The following is a 26,238-nucleotide window of genomic DNA, read 5'->3' on the forward strand; positions in this document are numbered from 1 at the left end:
ATTTGACTAAAATTGCAGCTTTACGGCGATCTGTTACAAGGAAAAAAGAGGATTTCAGAAACCAGGAGAACATAAACCAGCAGTAGGTATATTTACACCTTTAGCGGGAGATCCAAGCCAACAAGTTTTACCGAGTTTGATGAGCAAAATCGATTTAAAGTACCAGGCGGACAGAAATTTCAGTAGGTTGACATTCGGCTCAATCTAAAAGTTATAATTACCGCCTTGCTAATCTTTCTGTTCGCCTGGTATCCGGCGATTTTAGTCAAATTCACGGATCTCGTTATTTGAAATACCAGGCGAACAGAAGTATTAGCAAGTCTGCTTAATATATTATTTTTATTTATTAATCGCCCTTACGTCAAAAAAAACAGATTACTGAAAAATCGTCGGATACCAGGCAAACAGAAAGATTAGTAAGGCGCTAACTATAACTTTTAAATTGAGCCGAATGTCAACCTTCTTATATTTCTGTCCGCCTGGTACTTTAAATAGATTTTGCCCATCAAACTCGGTAAAACTTGTTGGCTCGGATCTCACGCTAAAGGTGCAAATATAGATACCTACTACTGGTTTATGTTCTCCTTGTTTCGGAACTCCGAAATGTACTCGCTTTTCCTTGTAACAGATCGCCGTACAGCAGCAATTTTAGTCAAATTCATGGATCTCGTTATTTGAGATACCAGGCGAACAGAAGTATTAGCAAAAGTCTGCTTAATAAATTATTTTTATTTATTAATCGCCCTTACGTCAAAAAAAAACAGATTACTGAAAAATCGCCGGATACCAGGCGAACAGAAAGATTAGCTAGGCGGTAATTACAACTGTTAGATTGAGCCGAATGTCAACCTACTGAAATTTATGTCCGCCTGGTACTTTAAATCGATTTTGCTCATCAAACTCGGTAAAACTTGTTGGCTCGGATCTCCTGCTAAAGGTGTAAATATACCTACCGCTGGTTTATGTTCTCCTGGTTTCTGAAATCCAAAATGTACTCTTTTTTCCTTGTATCAGATCGCCGTAAAGCTGCAATTTTAGTCAAATTCACGGATCTCATTATTTGAAATACCAGGCGAACAGAAGTATTAGCAAGTATGCTTAATATATTATTTCTATTTATTAATCGCCCTTACGTGAAAAAAAACAGATTACTGAAAAATCGCCGGATACCAGGCGAACAGAAAGATTAGCAAGGCGGTAATTATAACTTTTAGATTGAGCCGAATGTCAACCTACTGAAATTTCCGTCCGCCTGGTACTTTAAATCGATTTTGCTCATCAAACTCGGTAAAACTTGTTGGCTCGGATCTCACGCTAAAGGTGCAAATATACCTACTACTGGTTTATGTTCTCCTGGTTTCTGAACTCCAAAATGTACTCGCTTTTCCTTGTAACAGACCCCCGTAAAGCTGCAATTTTAGTCAAACTCATGGATCTCGTTACTTGAGATACAAGGCGAACAGAAGTATTAGCAAGTATGCTTAATATATTATTTTTATTTATTAATCGCCCTTACGTCAAAAAAAACAGATTACTGAAAAATCGCCGGATACCAGGCGAACAGAAAGATTAGCAAGGCAGTAATTATAACTTTTAGATTGAGCCGAATGTCAACCTACTGAAATTTCTGTCCGCCTGGTACTTTAAATCGATTTTGCTCATCAAACTCGGTAAAACTTGTTGGCTCGGATCTCACGCTAAAGGTGCAAATATACCTACTACTGGTTTATGTTCTCCTGGTTTCTGAACTCCAAAATGTACTCGCTTTTCCTTGTAACAGACCCCCGTAAAGCTGCAATTTTAGTCAAACTCATGGATCTCGTTACTTGAGATACAAGGCGAACAGAAGTATTAGCAAGTATGCTTAATATATTATTTTTATTTATTAATCGCCCTTACGTCAAAAAAAACAGATTACTGAAAAATCGCCGGATACCAGGCGAACAGAAAGATTAGCAAGGCAGTAATTATAACTTTTAGATTGAGCCGAATGTCAACCTACTGAAATTTCTGTCCGCCTGGTACTTGAAATCGATTTTGCTCATCAAACTCGGTAAAACTTGTTGGCTCGGATCTCACGCTAAAGGTGCAAATATACCTACTACTGGTTTATGTTCTCCTGGTTTCTGAACTCCAAAATGTACTCTTTTTCCCTTGTAACAGACCCCCGTAAAGCAGCAATTTTAGTCAAATTCACAGATCTCGTTATTTGAAATACCAGGCGAACAGAAGTATTAGCAAAAGTCTGCTTAATATATTATTTTTATATATTTAAAGGACTTCTGAAAAAAAAAAAACAGATCACTGAAAAATCGCCGGATACCAGGCGAACAGAAATTTTAGCAAGTCGGTAGAAAAAGATTGTTCGGGATAAATGTAGGCGTTAGTTTCAGCCGAATGTCAATGTACTGAAATTTTCTGTTCGCCTGGTACTTAAAGTCGACTTTCATGGCTTGGATCTCACACAATGAACTCCTTACTACTCTCTCAAATTCAAATTCCAAGAACACCCAAAACGACTGCATAGGTATAGAATTTATTTAATTACAGTTATAACATTAACATCTATATATATATAATGTATATATGTATGTATAAGTTGCATTTCGCTATGGGGTTCGATTTTATTTTACGGGCCAAGAAACCTATAGAATCTGGAGGGCGAAAATAAAAACAAAACCAAGTGTAAGAAATAATTGTAATTTAATCGGTTTCTTCAAAGTAACTTAGAAAATAACTAAAAAGTCTCTTAAATCATACAACTTATACATTAACATACGTTTAACAGCGCTTCATCTGTTTCAACTTGAAAATTGTGTTCTCACTTGCTGCTTTTTTCGCATTTTACTTTTTCTTTATCGATTACTGTTTCTGGGTGACCAATTGCAGAATTGATCTCTCTTTTTTCGTATCATTAATTGTGTTATATAATGTACAGTTTGTTTCTCTTTAGTTTAGTTTTAAAACATACAACTAAATACGCGCTAAACACTAATTAAACTGTATTTACATTTCATACTTGTTAGAGTCTAAATAATTTAAATATTTTACAGTTGTGTTTTGTTTTTGTTTCTTTTACTCTTGTTTTCTTTTTCATATTATCCTGTCGGTCACAAAATTTACAAGTCGTGTGAAAACTTACGATTAAGTTTAAGGAGTGTTCAGAGAGGGTACTATATAGGTTATTGTATCATATTGTGAGGGGTATGTTTATGTGTTAATGTTCTTGTGGGTTGTCAGCGTAAAGGAGGCCCAGAAACTACCCAACATTGTACAAAGTTTCGCGCACAAAAACTAATAAGTGGGAGGAGATCGTAACGCCTATGTTTAGATGTAGACCAGTGATTTATAGATTTAGTTTTGTGGCAGTGGTGGTGGTGGTGATAATAAAAAAAAAAAAGATAAAATAGAAACAAAAGGTAGGAAATAACAAACAAAATGAGCGTCAGCGTCGAGTCGAAAACAATCGGGATTTTTAAGAGAATAGAAAAAACTCTGGTGCAGAGCGAAAGTAACAACACGAAATTAAACGTGTCTAAACTTTAAAGTATTTGGCTTAAAATATTGATTATAATTAAATACACGTCTAGATAATGTAATGTATAATGTATGTGTGTGTATGCTATCAGGAAAAGCCTCTGGGCGCATCTCTAAACCTAATTGTGCTGAACAGCATAAGCGACAGTCCCGTCTGAAGTTCTTTGGGTCTATGTCAGGCCCGATATTCTAGTTTTATAGGAAGGCATTCCATAGAGCCAAGGAACCAATCTGTCTAAAATAAAACGGCTGGTTGTTCGGGGCGGAAACTTTGTATAACGCGGAGCAGTATCTTTCTTATCGAATTAGTCGAAAGTTATACACCAATCAAAACTTAATCGTGTTAGGGATAGGATCGGATATTAATATTATGTATGGGTAGTAGTATGCATAGTACAGTAAACAGTTAATATGTTGTAAGCTTTCATTAACATTTCTTTCAATTTGCATGTGTAGGTGTTCGTGTTTTTTTACGTGTTTCTTTCATTTTAAATTAAGCAAAAATAAAACTTTCTTTCTTGAGATCAAACTTAACGATACTTTGCAAGCTTTTTGTTAATGTTTTTAAATTAGGAAAAGTTAAATAACTAATTTGGACAAATATTCATCGTTTTGCTTCAGCTTTCAAAGTGTCGGGATTTTAAGGGATTTCTTTCGCTTTGTTTGGGTCTCTTTACGGTTAGATGTGATCTTGGCCTCAAAGTTCTTCTGCTTCTCTTGCATTTATTTATTCAATAAAGTTTGCATGTTTCTGCTTGTTAAAGTTCTTTTTGTATCGTTTTGCTTTGCTTTTTTAAACTTTTGCTTGTTTAACCGCTATTTAAAATTACTTAAAATACTAGAAGAGCGTATCTTGTTTTTGATGGTTTTTTCTTTCTGGTTGTTGTATTTTTCTGTGGGGTCTAACATCCGGTTATTTTTTAGTTGGTCTCTTCCATTTCTTTTGTTTTTATCAGTGAGTAGCCTGTTCTGCGATTTAGACAGTGGCAATTACAATCAGGAGGTGTGCCAACTCGGCCACGCGATTCTTGAGATCCGGAGCAGCCCGCTCCAGGTTCTCGTTAGCAAAATCGCATGCCGGGAAGATGTGCACCACGTAGGCCGCTTGCTCGCTGCCTGGAATGGGTATATTCACAATTCCGGCGGCCATTTTCTGTTGAAGGTAGGTGATAAATCCGGTCTGAAGGTTCCTTGAATGCTGAAGCACGTCGGCGTGATCTCTTCCGCATGGCAAAGCCAAAAGCATGCAATGCTCCTTGTCAACCTGTGGATTTAAAATCAAAGATTTTATTGTTGCTCAGAATATGAAAACAATATAACAATCTTTACATACCTGCATCTTCTTGGCGACTCCTTCCAGCTGCGTCTGCTCCAGTCGCATCCTCTGCGCAATCCTCAGCAACGGGGTGTTGGTCTCCACCAAACTGGGAAGCGACGCTCTTGCCACATTCGGGTTTCCGTGCACAAAGTGCATTTGAACAGCGGCCTGATCAGTTTTAAGGGCCAGTAAACCCTGCCACATCACTGGATAGCGTTGCAGAAGAGTAACCAGCGAATCACCCGGAGGTGGAGCCATCGCCGGTGGAGCTTGCTGGGTGGCCAATTCCATGCCAGCGTGCAGAGCAGGTTGTAGATGCTCCTGGTGTTGTTTGACTGCAATTGCGAGTGTACAATCTTTGTTAGCTATAATTGCAATACATTGACTTTAAATTGACCGATAACACTTACCGACAGCTGCGAGCATAGACATGCGGTCCAGATCATCCAACTGCATTTCCATTGCCTTGCCTGGGTGAAGGTGGCTTCCCGGCTGCACGCTGCCATCGCGTCCAATAAACGGACTTCCGGTGGAGACGGGTGGCATTTGTTGTGGCACCACCACGCTAATAGATGCTGTTGGTCTATGGGCCGGTGGGGGTTCGAGCTGTAAGCCACCACTGTCGTACAAGCCTCGCGATGCAATTTCGCTGAAGTGCGCCGGTGGAATGCGGGCATTGTGTACGTAAACCTGCGCCATTTGCGGTGAGTCTATGAACAGAAACGGATTAGGCGTTATTGTGATTTGAAAATCAGAAGGCTTAAACACTGAACACTTACCAGCTGCGGTGCGATCCTGTGGACTCTGCAAACTGTGGGGCACTGCGATGGTCCTTGGAGGACCACTGCCAGGGCGTCGTAGCTCTAGCGGCGGACTGTTGCTCATTTTGTCATCGTAATCGCCACCTCGCATCAAGTGGTGCTGGTAGAGCATAAAATCCCTGGAAGTAGTCACTCCTCGATAGGTTGAATCGTTCTGGAAAATATCAATGAAAAAAATTTATTATTTAGGTAATCATTTACTTGGCTTATTTGTTTCAATAAGGCTGGACGAAGTGCCCAATTTGGTTACGCTACTTGAAAGCTCCGCAAGTTAAACTTGTGCATTACCGGAGTTATAGGCGATGCCTGCTGATGAGCTGGAGGCGGACTCTGGGTTCGCCGTCCACTGACATAAGCGCCCAGGTCGTGCTGCATCCACAGTTAGCAATTTCAATAGTAAAATTAGTATATTGTTAGTACATGTTGTTAATTCTTAAAAGTTTAGAGCTCAAAATAAAGTTTAATTAAAAAAAAAAAAAATATCTCACTAAAACTTGTTTAACATTTCAAAAATAGTTGCTTAAGCTAACAGAAATTTATACTGCTATCGATTGCTTACCAGACTTGCGTCGAAAGGTGGCACTCCGGTCATTCCAGGTGGTAGAACCAAAGGCGATACCCTCGGCTGGCCCTGCGGACTGATATTCGGTATGGCAGTGCGCAGCCCTGTAAAAATATTGAAGTTAGCTGTGGTCTTCGTTTTGATGTAGGGTATCCACAACTTACCAACTGGTCCGACAGAGGAGTTCACCTGCGGCTGAGCGGATTTTAAAACTGCAGCTGATACCGGTGGTGGACTTCCCACACTTCCAGGCATGATCTGTCCAGCCTGCAGGCCGTGCACTATGGGGTTTGGCTTTCCAGGCGGCGGCGAAGGATTCAACTGATGCTGCTGTGGCTGCAGATGTGCTGGCAGTTTCTGCTGCAGCATTCCAGGGTGGGTTGGCAATATCATGCTGTGAATGGGCAGTTGCATCTGAGTTCCCTTCTGCTGATTGGTTTGCTTATACAGATGCTGCTGTTGAACGGATGCCGATGAAGTGGGTGGTAAAACAGCGGGTGCGTAGCCATAGTTGGGCTTGCCCAGCTGCATATGAGCTCCTACAGACGAAGGGGGTAACGGCTGCTGCTGTTGAGGCTGCGTCACCACTGAAGCCTTTGAACTGACCACATGCAATATCTGTGGTGTCGCAGCCGAAGCCGTTTGCTTGATCACCAACGTTTGTGGCTGTTGCTGCTGGGGACTGACGGTAGTTCCCGGTCCCAACTGTTGCTGCTGACCGGCAATCCTTGGCGAATGCGGCGAGTGTGCTGTCGGTGGCGGCACGTTGACCACAAGATGTTGATGCTGCAGGTGACGTGCAATGATCTGGGGCTGCAATTGTTGTTGATTTACAGCGGTATCTGTAAGCATCAAGTGAGCGGAATGTGGCTGCTGCTGCTGGGACTGAACTACTGGTGACTTTGTGGGCGTCAATTGCTGCTGGAGATTCTTTTCCCTGTTCAGCACGTGTGCCTTTAGTGGTTGAGGTGCCCGCACGTTGCTGTGCTGGGCATGTTGCAGCACAGAGGGAAGGGGATTTTGCTGCATTATAATGGGTTGCTTTGGCGGACCCACTATCTGAGATAGTTGCTGCTGCTGCTGCTGAATCACCTGTGGGGTGGGGTTTCCTTTTACCAGAACACTCACAGGTTTGTTGAGCAAGGCCGCCGCTGCTGCGGACTCAAGTTGCACTGATTTTCCCAAGGCCGTAATTGGTGGTGGTGCACCAGAAGCAATCACAGTGCTACTGATCTGTAAATTTGCTTGTTGCTGTGGTGCTTGCTGTGGATGTTGCTGTTGCTGCTGAGAGAGATGAGGCGGTGGGCCAGCTTCATTGCTGCTGTTGGCAGGAGCTGCAGCGGTGGCAGCTGGAAGATTGCCCTCTTTGCCCTGAGGCATTCCTGCGGTTATAACTCCAGTGACGGGGTCAACCAGAGCCTTGCTGACCGCATCCGCTGCCCCACCAGTGATCTTTTGAGTAGCAGGAGCGGCAGTCTGATGCATTGGCAACCCCCCGCTGGGGATGGATGAGTTAATGGCCTGATACGATTCAATCTCAGCCGCCGCAATAGCCTTCTTCTTGGGATGTTGAGGCATTGTGGGCTTGGGAGGAACCATTACTGGCGCGGGAGCGGGCGCTGGAACGGAAACGGGAACAGATACGGCCACAGGAGTTAAAGTAGGAATCGGTGCCACAACTTGTACTGGTTCCACTTCTTTACTATCCAACTGCGGCATATGAGGTTGGACATTAACTGCTTCAGGTGGCGGCAAGAGACTGGATGTAGGAGCGGCAGCAGTTGGATTGGGCGCGATTGCCTCCTCCATCAAGCTTGCTGGCGGTTCACCAATGGTCTTCCTGTCCTTTGAACGTCTGGGGCGACCCACTGCGTTGGCGGGATGTACTGCATCCGTCTTCTTGGTTTGCGCATTTCTGCCAGAACGTCGTGGTGGAGTTTGGGCGCCTTTTGGTAACTGTTGTCCTGCACCAGTTGGTGTGTTGGTATTCCGCACGACATCTTCGATGATGTCGTCTACTGTGCTACGATCCTCCTTTTCCTGTAGACGACGTGATTTGCGTGTATTACTAGACTCGGAGTTGTCTCCTGCTATTGGATCAATTTGCGATGCAACGTCAGGTAGCTGCTGTTGTTGTTGCAAAGGTTGCTCAACTTCATTGCTATTCTTAATCGAGGGTTGGGTTTTATTGATGGTGAGAATGAGCCGTGGTCGCTGATCTTCTACAGGTGGCGCAACAGCAGAATTAGCCTTGCCCTTTGGTTCTTCACCAGCGTCTTCATGGAATTCGTAGATATCCTGACTAGACCCCATTTGACTTGTGACTTGATGCTGGGCTTGCGATTGAGTCATGGCTTGATTTCTGGCCTTCTTCTCTGCAGCTGTGAGCACAGGACTTGGAGGAACAGGAACTGCTGGCGGTGCAACTGCAGGTGTGTTAACTCCGACCATTTCCATTGCCTTTCGCTGTAGATCAAGCTGTTGCTGCTGCTGCAATAGCAGATTCCTTGGAGGACGTCCTTTCCTGCCTCTGGTCACAGGAGCTGTAGCAGGTTTCCTCAGTCTGGTTTGCACTCCATTGTCACCTGGTTGTAATACCAACCCCAAATCGGGTATTCGTGCTGTTGCTGCATTTAGCGGGAAGCCTCCCACCTTTTTGGCTCCCCTCGGTTGGCGACCTCGCTTGGCGCTGCCTCCCCTTCCCGGTGGTCTACCAACAGTGGGTATGACTGACTTTGCTGGCGGCAGTTGTCTTGTCTCCGTTTCATCCTCCGTGTCATGATCGTTGGAGCTGTTCACACTCGCGGAAGGAGTTGGGAGATGAGTCTCTTCAACTACTGCATGGTCCACTGGCTGCGGATTTGGAATTGGAGCCGGTGCAATTGTCTGCATCTCGACTGGCCGTTTCTCATCTTTACTAGTCAATGGAGTGTCTAGTTTCTTTATCACACTGTCAATATTCACCTCCTTAGCTGACCAGTAATCGCTGTCTACTTCCTTGGAATCCTGCTCGATTAGCTCATCCTGCTTCGGCTGCGAGATTTTGATCAGATTTTCTTCAGTTAGCAGGGAGGCCCCAGTTTTTGGTGAGATCACTGCCGAACTGGTGGTTGGAGTAGGTGTGCGAATTACTGAGACACTTTCCGATGTCTTCAGAGTTGTCATAGCCGGTGATGGTTCCACATGGCCAGGAGCTGGATTCTCCTTGCTCTGGCTAGGAGGATACTGTATGGCATTCGCTATATTAGGTTGTGGTGCAACTTGGTTTGGTGGGGGTACAATGTGTTGTTGGACAATCATCTTCGGTGTATTCTGGATTACGTTGTGTGGCGATTGAAGAGGAAGACTTCCTCCAGGTGAAGACAGTTGTTTCTGATGATGGTGTACTGGCGGTTGGTGTGGTGGCTGCGGTTGGTGTGTCTGTGCTTGGGGTCCAACTTTGGTTAATATTGCTGCAGCCTGGGACACTTGCACTTGAGGGACTGGAACCAAAGTATTTGGTTTGCAAGGTGGACTGTGCGGCAATTGTTGCGGATGTTGCTGCTGAGGGACACCTCGTGGTGGAAGCTGCGTATGATGTTGTTGTGATGCAAACATCGATGAAGGGGCTCCCAAGTGGCCAGTTCCCTGAGGAGATTGTTGCTGTTGCTGGGCGCCATGGATCTGTTGTTGTAGCTTCTGTATTTGCTGCAGCTGCTGTTGTTGAGCCTGATGTTGTTGGTTTAACTGCTGCTGAGCTTGATGCTGCTGTTGGGCCTGGGCTTGCTGCTGAGTCTGAGGTTGGTTAAACTGTGGCTGAACTTGAAGCTGTTTCTGGGCCTGATGTTGCTGTTGAGCATGATGTTGTTGGTTCAACTGTTGCTGGTTTTGGTGTTGGTGTTGGGCCTGATGTTGCTGCTGTGCTTGATGGTGCTGCTGAGCCTGATGCTGTTGCTGTTGCGCATGATGGTGTTGCTGAGCCTGATGCTGTTGCTGCATTTGGTGTTGCTGAGCTGGCGTCAACTGTTGCGCCTGACCATGAAGTTGTTGCTGTTGCATGTGCTGCTGTTGTTGTCGCTGGACCATCTGCTGATGCATAAACTGTTGCATTTGTTGCTGATGTTGCGCCGTCATCTTGGCCATCATTTGCGGCGAATGCTGCTGCTGCTGGGTCTGGTGGTGTTGCTGCTGGGCATTGACATGGAGGTTCTTGTGAGGCGGCAGGCTGCCCAAAGGTGGTGAACTGGCCACCTGTGATTGAGTGGCCTGTTGTGGCTGCACTGTGACCACCTTGCTAATGATCGTCGGATGATGAGGCACTGGCAACGCTGGCATTTTTTGCAGGGGAATTGCCATTGGCTGCGTTGAATTCTGCACCTCTATCACAGATTTGGGCGAAGGTTGTTGTGAAGGCTGCTGTGAAACCTGCTGTTGTTGGCCTCTTGGCTGGTAACTGTTGGCTTTGTTGGCTGTAGGCGAATTGTTGGCGGCCATCACTCGCGTTGTGGGACTTGCTAATGGGCTTATGTTGCTACCCTGCGGGCTGGTTATCAGCGTATGTTGCTGCTGAGCCTGTTGCTGAGGTGCCGGTTGGTTTACTAAAGGTCGCCCAACAGGACTCAACTGACCCACTAGGCGGTTTTGGGATCCAGCACGCCCTGGTGAAAGGAGCGGACTGTGTGGAGAAGGAGCCCGAATGCCAACCATGTAAGTTCCAGGTTGCTGGGAGTGATGAGGCTGCTGTTGCTGGTGTGGAGATAGTACCATTGTGGGCACCACAAAGTGGGGAGTCGGTTCTGGTATGGATATTGTTGGCGGTTGCATAATCAGGGATTGCGCTCGCAGTGTTTGGTGTGGTGTTAGCGGAGCCTGCTTGGGAGTCGAAGCTTGTGGCATACTATTCTGACTTGGAGTTGGACTTCCGAATGAGATTGACGCAGAAGCTGAAGGTGTTGTAGACGCCGTGCTGGAGTTAGGGCAATTGCTCATCACATTGGACAGATCCAAATTGACAACGGGTGTTGGATTCACTCCGCTTCCTGCTACGTGTGGGGCAGGCAAGACAGTCTGCACAGGCTGCACCAAAGGCTGTTGGAGTTTACTGATGGTTGGCGGTTCAATCTTAGCAGGGGAAGAGGCTAAGCCTGTTCCAGTTGCAGGTGCCGTCTTTTGCGGCTCCGAAGTTGGCAACTTGGTAATCACAGAAGGTTGCACTGCGGTATCTTTGCTAGGCTTGAGCTTAGACTCCTCCAGAGGCTTTGGCGTTTCCCTAACAGAAGAATGGCTGATGGACTTCTCCGGCGACGAGGAGCTCTGGACAGTTTCATCAATCTTTAGACTAGGTCCACTGCTATCGGCTTCGTCAGGATTTTCCTCTGTGTCCGTATCAATCTGCAGATCTCTCTCTGATTGCGGAGTATCAGCCTTGATGTCCAACATATCCTCGTGCCTTAAACTTTGCACCGCTTTATTGAGTTCATCGGGATCCCCGACTTCAGCGACAGGTTCCAATTCAGATTCGGGCTCTGGATCAGGCTCGGGGTCTGGTTCAGGTTCTGGCTCGGGCTCAATTTCTGGTTCCTCCAGGATAGCTGCAGGCTCCCCAGCTGTCTCGATGGCCTTCGCGGCCAAAGCTGCTTCTTCATCGGGTTCTGCTACCACAAGAGCGGGAGTTTCTATTTCACTTACTGAGTTCATTTCATCCATGCCATCCAGTGAATAATCCGCCGTAGAGGAGGTTCCAAAACTTTCACCCAATAGGGCGGATACGGCGCTCTCCGTCTCCTCCTGCGAGATGGTCACACGGGACTTGCTATCCTCTAGCTTATCCAAAGGTTTAGACGCACCTGGAGGCGATGCCACCGGAATTTTCGGCTCATCTGCCATGTTATCGAGTAAGGACGATGAATTAAACTCTGCTGAAATTGATTGAACGGCTGATTCGCTAATCATATCATCCAGCTGACCATCGAAACCAGGTATGAAGATATCCTTTTTCTTGCTTTGAGCAGAGGCACTGGTGGGCGAACTTTCCACTCCTGCCGCTGCAGCTACTGCTGCACTGGCTCCCGCTGCTGTTGAAGATGTGGGCGTGGTGGCCAAAGCAGATGAGGAAGTCACTCCAGTTCCACTGCTCACAGGAGTCTCTGCAGACTGAGTGGACAACAGGGAACTGTTGGCTATGGTTGGAGTTTTGGGTATAGGGCTAATTAGACGAGGTTTCTCGCGCGAAGGAGTAAGGCTTTCGCTTCCACGGCTCGTGGGCGTCGTAGGTTTTACCTTCGGGGTAAGCAGTAGATCATCGTCATCATCGCCTATTAGACATGGCAAACTTGGAGATGGTTTGCACAGGGGTGGCGATGAAACAGGCTTAGCATCAAAATGTTCTTCTGCATGCTTGGTGGCAGCTTGAACGTTTACAGTCAGCTTTCCAGGAGTAGGAGGAGCGGATGAAGTGGGAGCCACACTTGGCAGGGAGTCCCTGCGGTGTTGTTGCAGCATCTTCTCCTGCTTATCCTCTTTGGATCGTTTTTTCTTCTTCTTTTTGTCCTTGCTCTTATGCTGCTCAAGCTGCTCCGGTTTGGCGCCCTGTTTAATCATCTCCACTGAGTGGTTGTCTTCGTTGTCGGAGAATCGGAACACATCTGCCATATCGGATCTGTAAGAAGCGGCTGTTGAAGGAGTGGCTTCCTCTGGAATCGGCTTGCTGTCAAAGTCAATCATCAGTTGAGCCTCTAGAGCCCTCCCTGCTTCATCCATATCCACGCTGTTATCATCATCCACTTTGGTCTCAGCCTTGGAGGATTGCTGTTGTGCTTGACTTTGCTGTTCTCGCTGAGATTTCTCGCGCCGCTTCTTCTCGCGCTTCTCCTTTCGATGTCTCTCCCTATCCGCATGGGATGAGCTGCTGCTTCCCGTCTGTCGACTTCTGTCCTGTTGTTGCTCATCCTCCTGCACTGGCAATTGATTAGGTGCTTCCTTTTTGCTGGTAGGCGTGGAAGGTTCCTGTTTGTAGGTTTGCAACGCAGCGGAAACAATTGGACCAGTAGTAGACCCACAACTGGCTATAACGTCCTTATTGCTTTCTATTTGTTCTGGAAACTGGGTCTCTTCCTCATCAGAAATTATGCCAAAGATAAACTCCATTTTATCGTCTCCTCTCTTTGAAGGTTGGGTTATCACGGGAGCCGAAGTGGGTGTGGCAGGCATAGGAGAAGCATTAGGTCGGACTACTCCTGAACTGTATAATTTCGTGGAGGAGGTATCCAGGCTTTTCGATTTCTTGGACTTCTTGAGACGATGGCGCTCTTCTTTCGATAATTTTTCTGTTCCTGTATCATTTGTGATGGGTGAATTGGTTACAATGGTACCGCTACTGGTCTCCGTCATGTTCCTCAGCTTTTCGCGTTTCTTTTCCTTTCTCTCTTTGTGCTTCCTCCTCTCACTGGCTGAAATCTCTACTGGAAGCGAGGCACTCTCAGTTTTAAGGTCATCAAAACTATCGAACTTGGTTTTGCACTCTGTGGAGGAATGGACATCAAAGATGGAGGGTGTCGATGGAGTCACCAGCAGAGGAGTTGGAGGAGCCGAAGTCTCCGCTGTCGAAGAGGACTTCAGGCGCCTCTTGCTCTTCTTGTGCTTCTTTCGAGTTTCTGGAGAGTAATCTTTGGTCTTTCCAGAATCAGAGTATGTGTAAGCAGCTGAATTGTAGAAATCTCCAATCTCTTTCTTAATCTCTCTTTCCGTCTTCAGCTTGCGCTCCTCTATGGAGGAGTTGGAATCATGACGTGATTTAAATTTCGGTTCGCTGTCAGAGAGCTGCTCTCGCTTGATTTCCTGGACGGGAGCCGCTGGTTGTTCTTGCTTGATCGCCAAATCAGGAGCCGGCAGGGATTGTGACTCTGAATCGGATGCAATCCGGGTGGAGTGCGAGTTTCTCTTTCCCAGATGACTGTGCTTCATCACATTCCTTCTAATCTCATCCTCAGAGCTATCGTCACCATCGCAAAGTCTCCTTAGGTTCTGCTGCATCTGACGCAACCTGTTACCAGGTAGGGAGCTTGCATCCTGTGGATCCTGATCACCAGGCTCTGCATCCGAATCAGACGAAATTCGCCGTTGATGACACTCCTCATCGTCATCATCATCGCTGCTAGACAGTCCAGGATAACGACCATGGAAACTGCTGCTACCACTATTCCGATGATGACGATCCTCGAACTCAGTGTCCGAGTCCCCGTCATAGCTAGTAGAGCGCTTCTTTTTGGCACGAGACTGCTTCAGCTGCGAGAATTTCGCCTTGATCTTCTTTTCCTCCGCCTGACGTTGCATATTCTTACAGCTCCTGGCTTTTACTTTGTCGTACATTGAGACATTTGGACAATCGTCCGGAATGTCGAAAATGGAGTGCTTCTTGGAAGCATCATCAGTGTCGTCAGAATCTGCGGAGCTTAACATCATCAGTTTAACGCGAAGCGATTTCGACGAAGAGATATGGCCTTCGTCAGACCCCCTCGACGACTTTCGTTCCACACTTCTTCTATGGTGGTGATGATGGGGTTTTCCACTCGAGGTATTAGTGGCAGCTGAGCTGAGTTCTCCAGCGGATCCACTTCCTGCAGCTGATATTCTCCTGTGAGGATTATGCTGCTGTGGTGTATGTTCTTCATCTGTGTTTGTGGATTCCGCCACCGAATGCCTCTTTTTCTCACGATGGTGATGATGCTCTCTTTTGCTTTTATGCCTGGAGGATGAACTACTGCCATGATGGTGACTACTGGAGTGCTCCCTTTCCTTCTCTCTTTTGGGTTGAGAATGCTGCTCCTCCTCACTCGTATTTAACTGTGGCTTGGTCTGGGGAGAAGGATCCACCATCATTTCAATAGAGGGGTTCGTTTCTATGGAGCTGACACTGCTCTTCTGGTGATGTTTATCCCGGCGTTGATGCTTTGAAGATGATGAGGAACTTCCTCCACTACCATGGGACTTTGAGATGTGAGAGCTACTAGTTTTCTCTTCCTTGGAACTACTGCTCTTGTGCTCCTTGGAGTCCCGGCGGTCGTTCAACTTTTGATTACTGTTGTGAGCCGATGTATTCTGTGAGTTTTCCATTCTTATGCGCTTTACATAATCTTCATGGTGATTCTGTTGACTGGATCCTCCACATACTCCGGCACTGTGGTTGCTTTCTTGTGAGCTAAGTCGTCGCTTATGCAAGCGCACTGGCGAATTCCTAGACAACTTTCGAGAACGGTCCTTGGATGCGTTTTCTGAAGGGGTTGATGGCGAAGCACTCGGAGTATTGGGAGTAATGGCATCCGCTGCGTTTTCTTTGTTGTGGTGACAGTCGATTGGGGCTGTTGAGGTAGGGATATTGTTGTGGGAGTAGAAGCTGCTAGCCTCGACGGTGGCATCCGCTTTGCTCTTGTGATACGAAGAGAGTTCACGCATCCGGCCCAATCGAGCTTCTTGCTCCGAGTCCATGGAGCGGCGTGATTGTTCCTTTTCTCGCTGCTCTCTGTCCCTTTGATCCTTTTCGCGGTGAAGCTCCTTTTCCCTCTGCTCCTTCTCTCGAAGCTCCTTTTCTCTTTGATCTTTTTCTCGCAACTCCTTCTCCCTTTGCTCCTTTTCGCGCAGCTCCTTTTCTCGGATTTCCTTTTCCTTTTGTTCCTTTTCACGCTGCTCCTTCTCTCTAAGCTCTCGCTCTTCTCTTTCCTTTTTTTCCCGATCATCTTGGGCCCTTTTCTCCCGCTCCCTTTCCTTTTCTTTCTCCTCCTTAGCCTTTCGATCGTCTTTCTCTCTATCCTCCTGCAGAGCCTTTCGCTCCTTCTCCTCTCGCTCGTGCTGCTTACGCAGATCCTTCTCTCGCTTCTCCTTTTCTTGACGCTCCTTTTTCTCCCTCTCGTGGCGCTGATCTTTTTCGGATTTCTCTGCGGACTCATCGGGTTCACTGGAGTCGTCTTCGATGCGAGGAGTAGCTGATTTGGAGGACTGGGAAGTGGCAGAGTTCTTTCGCTTGTCGGAGGACGAATGTGACGATGAACTTTTGTCAGACTTTTTGTTCTTCTTGTCGCTTTCCGATCGATTGTTGTGCTTGCTGTGAGATTTGTCGTGGCTGCTGCTGACCTTCTTCGAGCTGGAATTTGAGGATTGGGATGACGAGTTACCACTCTTTTTCGACTGCTCCTCTTCGCTAAAGGTCGGTTGTGGTGGCTTTTGTACATGTGTCGCTGTTGTGGTTGAGGAACTGTTACCGTTGGACGATGATAATGAAGTAGATGCAGATGTACCCGTAGACCCGGCTGCTGATCCTGAGGATGAGCTGTTGGTGGTGCCCACGTTAGTACTCCCTGGCACTGAGGCAGATTTCTGAAGCTGAATTCTTGTTGGAGATTGTTGAGGAGCATCTGGCACGCTCAAACTCTTGGTCAGATTGCTTCCTGATGTCTGTCCAACCGATCTAGACTGTTTTGCCATTTCTGGAGGAGGTGGTGGCGCTGGCTGCACAGCCGGCGGTGGTGCAGCTGTGTTTGGCAATGGCGGGTGACTTGGAAACGGATACTGGAGTCCTTTAGTGGGTCCCGAATTCGTAGCTGGAGAGGATGAGGCGGCGATAGTTCCTCCACTGAGTCCTCCACTTGCTGCTCCCGGTGCTGTAGGTTTGGTAAGCTGTCCATGGTTAGCGGAGGTAGCTCCTCCCACCGAAGGTGAGGGTGATGGGCTGTTGTAAGGTGACATCGAAGCTTGAGGAGAGTTCATGGGTGACAGACTACTAAGCCTTTGAAGCAATCCAGCCGATTTGCTACTTGTCGAGTTGCCCAGCCCCACGCCACAGTTTCCTATAATAGGAGTGGTTTTGGTTGCCGCGAGATTGGGCAAGGCAGGTGAGGTGTTCCCACTGCAAGCGCCTCCAGGATGTCGGGAAACACTAGATCCCAATGAAGATCCCACCATAATATTGGAGCTGGAACCCAAAGCGAAATCGGAGCTGGCTGGGTCGTACCACTGGTTTTTATTCAGGCGTTGGAAATCGTCATCGAAAATGCTTTTTTTGGCTAGTACGGATTTCACAATGTCCGAGGGTTGCAGCTCGTCAATGTCCAGAAACTTGTGCCGAGAATTGCTGGTGGAGCTGGATACTGTACCACTTGAACTGTTGCTATTTCCGGACCCCGAACTAGTTTGATGCGAATTTAGGCCGCTCCCCAAATTCATGTGCACGGAGAGCTGCCAGGATGGCGTGGCACTAGAGGGGGTATGACTTGAAACATGTTCTCTGCTGCTTCCTCCAGACCATCTCTCGTAGTTCTCCTCAAAGTTGCGAAGTCGTTCATCCAACGATGGACTTCCGCCAGCATTTTGACCAGGTACGTCAGAATCGCTGGAGTTGGAACTAAGTGAGCGTGGGCGTGCCGGACTGGCCATCAAACCAGAGTTGGAAGATGTGGATCCGTGCAATTGCTGCGACTGCTGCTGGTGATTATGCTGATGGTGGTGGTGCGAGGACGATCGCCAATATCGTGAAGAGGGACTGGGCAGGAATGCGGATCCAGAACAGGAGCCCATTCCCTGACTGGCGTTTAGACTAGAGTTGTTGAGGGAGCATGCCGAGGAGGAAGAAGCGCTTAAGCCTCCTAAACCTCCGGACGACCCTGCCCCCAGTTGCGGTTGTAGGTAGCTGCTTCCCGCTCCGCATCCACTGCCTCTGGATTGCTGTTGTTGGAAAAAGAGCACACCGAACTTTGGCAGGGGAAGCCACATCACATCCCGGACTCTCTCTCGCGCTCTTTCTCTGGGCGGAGGCAGGCGGCGTGGCTCTGTGGGCAGGACTTCAGGTCGCTCATCGCACAGCGGTGTTCCAGGACGAGACCCATCCGCACTTTCTCCACCGCTGGCCTCGTGTGAGTGATGGGAATGTAGCTGATGGCCCCTGCCTCTCGAGACATGATGATGGTAGTCATCCGCCGGCGTTAGACTACTTATCCCGCCTAAGCCAGATCCACCAGAATTATTGCTGGTTGAGGATGAGCTTGGCTGCTGCATGGTGTTGGTCACTCGTCTCCGCTTCGCAGCCAACGAAGCGTTTAACATGTGCTGCTGGTCCATGCTGCTGGCTCCAACGATTCCATGGCGGAAAGCCGAGGAACTAGAGAGCGCCGACAATGCTCCCACATCAATGGACGGGCGCCGACAGCTGACCATCATGGATGGGGGCGCCGACGGCAGATGACCGGGAAACTTCATGCTGGGGGAACCACTCGGGGTTTCGGACACCCTGCGTATTTCGCTTTTGCGGTTAAGAGGATCGTGTATCACATCACAGTTGGACAAGGAAAGAGGGCTGGGTTTGTTGATGCTGCTGAGTTCTCCAGCGGACTCCAGCTAAAAGAAAAGTTGTTCACAACATGAATTAGTTTTTATGTAATAAAACAAGGGCTGTTGAATCTATTTAGGTTTTTGGTTCTTTCATAGTATTCGTTTAGGGCCGATCGCACCACGAAAATGGTATTAAAAATACAATACAAAATTCATAACGGTTTGGAAAACATTTTTAAAACGTAATATTTTGATCTAACACATATTGGTATTAGCAGCGTGTGATAGTCTCTTTTTTACTTTATAAATGTGTATCAATTGAATGTTTGGAAATTTGGGACTAGTTTAGTCTTAATTAAAAAGTTTACTCACCCCACTAGCATTGGAATGATGTTGGTGATGGTGGTAATCCATTTTTATTCGCTTTCGCGGACTGACCACACCCTCATCACCGCTGGACGGGCATTCCTCGAGTTGTTCTGCCAAATGGAAACGTTGATTGTGCACGGTGTGCAAGTCTTTGGGTGTCTTACCGCAACGTCTCCGGCTAAGACTGTTGCTGCCAGATCCTGTGAAGCCTTCTAGTCCCGTCGGTGCAGTTCCTCCACCACCACTTTGGCTACTATTTATCGTCCCTTCGATTGATTCTCCAACAGCTCCAGCAGTTCCAGACAAACAATTTACAGCTGTACTTTGACGAGCGAGTACTGGAGAAACGGAGCGGACTTCCTCAAACTGCGTAGAATTTCCTAAGCCTCCAGCAACCTCCTCAGAGTTGCGAAACCGAAGGCGACCCACATCGTTGAAGTCACAGTCAACGGTTTGACGCGCATTTCGAGCCATTCGATGCCTTTGCGCCAAAGCAGCCGGAGACATGGGCATCAAACTAGAGGAAGTGCTTGCCGCCGAGGGCATGGATGCGGCTGCAGGCATCGTTCCGGAGGAGTTGCCAGTACTGCTTACTGTAGCAGACGCCAAACTAGGAGCTGGCATTACACTGGAGGCAGTGGTACCGATGTTTGAAGTGACGATGCTGTTGGTGCTTTGGTTAATTGTACTGCTCCCACTGGCGTTTCCACTGCTAGCTCCTCCTGGCGTGTTGCCGGGCGAGCATCCGTCGTTTGAGTTGTTCTGATGGCGGCTAAAGGAAGACGCGCGTGATCGGGATTGCGATGAGGAGGCAGTTGACTCATAGCGACTAAAGCGCGAGATAGAACCTAGAATAGTTTACATTACATTACGTTATCATGATAATGGAAATTTCGGTTTAAGCTTACTGGAACCCTGTTGCTGCTGTTGTGGCTTCTCCTGCTTGTCATAAAAGGCGTCCTGACACTCTCTCGATGCAAAATCCACCTGCAGCTTTCTGCCCCGCATGATCGTCCCGCGCATGTCTTTCACGGCGGCTTGGGCATTTTGAACCTGGTCGTACAGAACCAAGGCCAACTGCTTGTTCCGATCGATGCTGACTTTGGTCACTGTCCCAAATCGCGTGAACTGTGACTGAAGAAACGACTCGGACACCTTCTCGCCGACACCATCGATCCAAACGCAGTTGGTGGGCATTGATTTTCCAAAGCCCAGTTTAATCCGGTTACTGCCCAAGTGCTCGCCATCCATTTTGCGCATTGCCTTCACCACGGAGACAATGTCCGAATACTGACAGAACGCGTAGGCATTTAGGCCCTGCTTCTTGATGTCGATCTCGATGATCTCACCGAAGCCCTCGAAGTGGCCTCGCAGCTCGCCGGCGGTGATGTCCTTCTCGAGGTTCCCGATAAAGAGCGTTCTCGTGGACTTGGGATGGTACTCATCGAGCTCGGCTTCATAGGGGCGGAACTCGTTGTCCTCGACATCGTAGCCCTGGTACGGTTCCACCTCGATCTTGCAACCGAAAAAGTGTTTATCATGTGACACCTCCAACGCTTTTTCGACGTCATCTGGCTTCTTAAAGCAAACCAAAGCATAGCGCTCCGAGTTTTGGCCCACCACCTTGACCCACGTGACCTTGCCGTGTTTTTTGTACTCATGGAACAGACCATCCTTGAGGGATGTGTCCGAGGAACGGGCGGGCAGGTTGCGGACACGTATCGCCAGCGGCCGGTTGTCTTCGGAATGCACCACGGGATTGGCCGTCAGACAGGAGGAGGATCCGCTGGAACTAGAGCTACTGCTTGAAGATGAACTAGAGCCACAGCCTCCGCCGCCACCTGCGCTACTGGCGTTGCCAGCATTGCCACTGGGATTTGAAGAGTTGCCTGCAACGGTAAAGTAAAGTATTAAATTAATAGGAATCCCATGTCTGATATTTTTATTGGTATCGGGATTAAAATACTCACTGGTTACGGCGACGGACTGGAGGGTACGCCCGCCGCGCCCCTCTGCCATCGCACAATTGCCCGTGGACTGGACGGGACTGGACGCGTGCGAGTGGGACGAGGAGTGCGATGAGGATGAGGAGCTATGCGAACTGCTGTAGCTGCTCGGCGAGCGCGAGTGCGAGCGACTGGAGGAGGTGGTGCTGCGTCCGTGCAGGTGGTGTCGCGTCCGGATCGCGTGCACTGGCATTACATTGTCCACAGCGGCGGCCAAAGCAGCGGCCACATTTAAAATGTCACCGCTGGCTAAGCCGGAACCGGGATTGGAAGCTGCTCCCGCTGCTGATCCAGATCCTAGTCCTACTGATCCTGCAGCTCCAGATACTATCGTGGGCATCGTTGGAGTTGCCGTGGTTATTGTATTATTTAAACTATTACTACTAAAACTATTGTTTGTGATTGTACTTGTCGTCGTCAATGGAGTAGCTCCTCCAGCTCCTCCAGGCGATTCCGAACCAGAGCGTGCTCCTCCGCTGCCCGCTGCTCCTGCCCCCTTATGTAGCTTATTGAGTTTGCTGCTGTTAAGGTGCATCTTGCGCGAGGTGGCGGTGGTTGGCGAGTCATCCGCAGCACTCCCCGCATAAGCCACGCTCCGATGCACGGCCGTGGTCTGCGATTGGATCTGTAACTGTCCTTGGGCGGGAGATGGACAGGATCCTACGGCTCCTGCCGCTGTGCTGCTGCTGTAGTGCGGGTGTTGAGGATTCTGAAGATGTGGGTGCTGGTGCTGTTGATGGTTGATGGGTGAGCTGCTCATTGTGAAGCCACCGGCTGCTGAGGCGCCGGCATTGCCACTGCCACCAGGACTTTTTAATTGGGCCGTCGTTGCAGCAGCGGCGGCTTCGTACCATGACTGTGGTGGTGCCACCCGCGCGCTCTGCTGGTTCTGGTGGATATTGTGGCTGCTGCTCCTGTCGCCTAGCGCCTGCGGCACTCCTCCAGCTCCTGATCCTACCAAACCTCCAGCTCCCCCCGTTCCAGATCCTCCAGCTCCAGCTGTGCAGGCTGCTGTCGTCGTCGTCGTGTTGCTGCTGTTGCCGCTGCTGTTGATGCCGCCGCTGTGACCGCTGGCAGAACCATTCCTGTACAGGCGATCTCGGTTGCGCGATCTCTCGGTGGATCCTCCTGCCGCCGATGCGGACACTGACGCGGAGGCGCTCACGGATGAGGGACTGGAGATTGAGTTTGAATTGGCCAAGGAGGCGGAGTTGCTCGTCTGATATTGACTGACTAAGCGGCTGCTGGTGCGGTCGTAGTAGTTCCTTTCAAAGCTGTTTGTCGGTGGTTCCTCTGTAGACCTAAAACAAGAGACAATACATTTTAAGATTCAAGTTAGGAAAGTGATCAGTTGCTTTATTTCATTAACTATATCTTGTATATACTAGAACTCAAGTTAGCGTAGCTTATATGTATACATATTAAAGTTGTATGTATTTATGTTACTGTTACCATACTTATTTTTGTCATAGACCATTATTTCTTCTTCAAATAGGACACTTATAGGGTACAAATACATATACCGACATATGTATGTATGAGCACATGTACATACATACATATGTATTTCTCTTTTTGCGTTAGGGTTACCATGATTGAATGTCGCAGTTATATGAACAATTTTGTTTAGCTTGTTATGGGGGATATTGAAATGACCGATATTTATGAAGTCAGGCCCTTTGTGCTAAACACTTTTCCAAAATATAAACCCACCTCCGCATAATATTATTTCTCGGTTTTCACTGGGAAAATCGTTGTCGAAGTAAGGTAATCGCGGATTAATTTCACAGCCCCAGGAACGGGCGCCCCACCACTTGGGCCTATCATCGGGAATAGTTCAACCGAACTTATGGCTTTTTGTAGCTACCGCTCCCGATTTATAGGCACTAAGGTGGATCAGCACTTGAAGAAAAATTTCACCCGGCCAAATAAATAAACGGGCGCCAAATAAACCGACGTGCGACTGTTTACGCGGCAACACACACGCACAAACAAATAACTCGACACACGCACACCGCCGCGAAGGGGCACCAATACAGACTCAGAAAAAGCCGGGACCGGGAGAGCGCTTTTGTTGCTATATTTTAAACCCAAACCGGTTCTGTTTTGTTGAAATTGGTATAATTCCTTCACTTTTGCACGGCTTAAAGTTGCTTTACGTTCTTGGTTGTCGAAATTCGCTCTTTTTAATAATTCTCGTCTGCTTCTGCTCGTTGTTCGCTGGCCACCGCGATTTCGTTTTGTGCCGATATTCGCGTGTAGTGCTGCCAGACCAGACAGTCTGGTACTCACGCAACGTAAGCGGGGCACGTAACGTAAACAGACGAAACCGTAACGTAGCACCGTAACGCAGTCATGTAGATTTCGTGTCGAATTCAACACTTTGTTTTTCCAGGACTAAAATTCCTCTTTGTGTCGGATGGTATAATCACACTAGCCTGAGTAGTGGCTCTGCTACTATTTATCTTTATTTAAATTAAATAAAAATAAAATATTAGGTAGTTTATTTTATTGCTACAAACGAACATTTGTAACAGGAGTCACACTATGAATCCAGATATTAAATTTAGTAAAATTGGTATTAGCTCTCTGAAATATATAAATTAAATATCTAATATTTACAAGCCATTAATTTCGATTTTTACACACCTAAAATTACAAAAAAAAAAAAAACTAAGAATAAATTGTTTATTCTCTAACACTTCCAGTACGACTGTTTGATGAAAATTATAACTATGATTATAACTCCACTTATGGGCCAAAGCAACTTTTAATCTGCTAGTGCGAAAGAGACGGAAAACCAGGTAGAATGAAGCGATTCTTCTACCTGAGTTTCACAATGCCATTAAAGACGCAGAAACCAACCCCCAGATAAATTTAGGCAGAAAAGGCAAAACTCATTCCATAGAACGACTTTTGTATAGAGGGTTGGTTCAGTTTAGCATTTGTCTTCGCGTCCTGAAAAATGAATAAACAGAACCAGACGTGACCTTTGCTAAATTTTGTTGTTTTACTTATGCGTCCATTGTTGAGGCGTATTTAAGCAAACAAAATCGAAATGTTTTTTAAAAAAAATATAAATTCCCAAGAAAATACAACTGAAAACGCCTAAAATCAAAGACAACTAATGAATGAATTTTGCATTTTCAGTACGCAAAGCGCGTTGGAAAATGTCAATAATAAAAATACTTCGAATTTCTAGAAAATAGGAGCTGAAGGACACATATGCAGTGTGCATATCGGAGGGGGTTTTTCCTAGATCGATTTAGAATTAGGGCTTACGAACGCGATCAATGGCACAGATAATAAGTGTACAGCCTCAGGGACACGAGCAAATTGAAATACGAGATCGTCTACCGGATCGAACGTGGTCGACGGCGTCTGTGTGCTAATCTGTTTTGCAGATAAGGAGCCTCGCCCACTCTGCCCCTTTTTCGAAACTGGGTTCGGGGATGTCATAAGAAACTGTTGGCATCTGTAATAACAGTGGAAGCAGCAGCATTTGTAATTATATATAGAGGGTTCTCAAACTCACCCGACTTATGTGACAGCATTTATCAAGGAGTTCTGAGAAAGAACATTAAACTATTTTTCTGTCACAGTCCCCCAATTCGACTTTTATTGAATCCAATTCCAATTTTTTGTTTTCGAAATAGTTTTAAAAAACTAACTATGAAAATAGCATTTCAGGCGAAGCTATTAGTTGAACATTAGTTGGTTGATTTTGAGAGGTGTGATAATGTTGATTTTGCCACTTTATTAAAATCTTAATAATTTCAAAAACAGGCTATGTACAAGGATGTCTTTAATCGTAAAAAATCAATGATTTATAATTAATTTTGTCTCAGAAAAACTGTTATCCAAAACCCTATTGTTATCTCAGCCTTATAGAAGCCTGCAGAGAAACACTGTAATCAGCAATCGTAAATTTCCCAAGCCAACTCACATTTCCGGCCCCCACGTAATGCCCAGGCTGATGAATTGAAGCCATCCTAGCCTGATCCCAAGCCCTCTGAGGCTGGCAGAACGAAGTTTTTTAAAGCCGCATTAAGAGCTTTAAGCAGCAGCACTTAAAATATGGTCATATAGAACAGCCAGTAAGCAGAAGCAGTTTGCCATATATGTGTGTCTATTATATAAACGTACTATGGGTGGGAAGGGGTGGAGGTGAGTGCTGCAACTTCCAGCTCTCTGCTCAGGTCACAGCTTTTGGCCGGCAGCGACAGCGGCAGAGGATTCGACTGCAGTGGCAGTGGCAGCTACAGCAGCTGCAGCAGAGGACGTGCCAGACCAAGTGGCTATGGTGCATGTGGCGTGGGGCATGACTCAGGCGGGTGGCACATAAACGCGGTACAGTCCTCACTGGATTAGTGGAAAATTTAATTTATTTATGTCAAAGCCAGGATTTTTTAAAAACTATTTTAAAAAAGTACATTATTTTAAACGAAATTAGTTCTTTGATGTTGTAGAACAACATTAAAACATTTAATTTATTCTTTCTATGGCTGTTTGAGTTATATATTAACGTCCTACAGTGGCCACTGTATGTAAAAGCACATCTAGGCGTGTGTAGTTAGGGAGAAATGCAATTCATCGGAGACAGAGGGGCTGGGAAGAGTTGAGGAGCAGCAACGATTGCCCGGCATGCGCAGTTGAGGCCATCGGAAAAATCAATTCAGCTAAAAGTGCGCCCGGTTCAGGAAATTGCAGGGCCGCAGCAACCAAAACAACGACAGCGACAACGACAGTCCCACCAGCAATAACAACATTACTGAGCAACATTTGTTGCGCCCAGGAGGGATGGGCCGTGGGTGGCTGGGGGCTTGCGGGTTTTGGGGAGACGAACTTGTGGCCAGCCCAAGTAACGTTGCCGCCCAAAACCACCCATTGAACAACCACAGCCGCAAAGGTGGGTGGACATTTTTGGGCGTCTGTAAATTGCATTACTGCCATGTTTCCAGAGCATCTGTATGTGTTGAACAGTTTATGTAATACATGGCAGAGAAGTCGTCGCAGTAAATGCCTGAATCTTTGGTGCAGAGAGACAAAAACCTGGAGTGTATATACGACGAAGAATTAATGTTTTTCCATTATATTTGATTTTTGATACCAATTTAAAGATGTGTCTAATGTCTGAACTAATTTTAATACAACTATTTGTATCATTTGTGCCATATAAATCGCTAAGCGCTCATTTAAAGTGTGTGGCACTGTATATCTAATTTTGGAAGTTTCATTAAATTTAAATTAATCTTCACTCTATAGTACAGAGTCTATACACAGAACGTATACTCATTAAAACGAGGAAAAGGATCGAATCTAAATATCATA

At 46.8% G+C, this 26,238-nt stretch overlaps 1 protein-coding gene across 6 annotated transcripts in view; it reads right to left on the bottom strand.

Moving 5' to 3' along the window:
* Positions 1-2,684: 2,684 nt before the first annotated feature.
* LOC119546128 (protein split ends) overlaps positions 2,685-26,238 on the bottom strand; it is a 59,323-nt gene continuing 35,769 nt past the window's right edge. The window contains exons 4-14 of one of the 6 annotated variants that reach the window (XM_037852225.1): positions 20,872-22,208; positions 19,810-20,790; positions 19,066-19,749; positions 18,905-19,011; positions 6,403-18,598; positions 6,236-6,342; positions 5,965-6,045; positions 5,635-5,830; positions 5,266-5,565; positions 4,871-5,190; positions 4,514-4,801 (exon numbers count right to left, since the gene is read on the bottom strand). In XM_037852225.1, coding sequence (XP_037708153.1) covers positions 4,514-4,801; positions 4,871-5,190; positions 5,266-5,565; positions 5,635-5,830; positions 5,965-6,045; positions 6,236-6,342; positions 6,403-18,598; positions 18,905-19,011; positions 19,066-19,749; positions 19,810-20,790; positions 20,872-22,208 — 16,597 coding nt within the window. Of the gene's footprint in view, positions 4,802-4,870; positions 5,191-5,265; positions 5,566-5,634; positions 5,831-5,964; positions 6,046-6,235; positions 6,343-6,402; positions 18,599-18,904; positions 19,750-19,809; positions 20,791-20,871; positions 22,209-22,620; positions 23,078-26,238 lie in introns of those variants that run through there. The other 5 variants (XM_037852229.1, XM_037852224.1, XM_037852227.1 and 2 more) reach the window with 5 other exon arrangements.

Source organism: Drosophila subpulchrella, chromosome 2L (assembly GCF_014743375.2).
Source record: "Drosophila subpulchrella strain 33 F10 #4 breed RU33 chromosome 2L, RU_Dsub_v1.1 Primary Assembly, whole genome shotgun sequence".
NCBI lineage: Eukaryota > Metazoa > Arthropoda > Insecta > Diptera > Drosophilidae > Drosophila > Drosophila subpulchrella.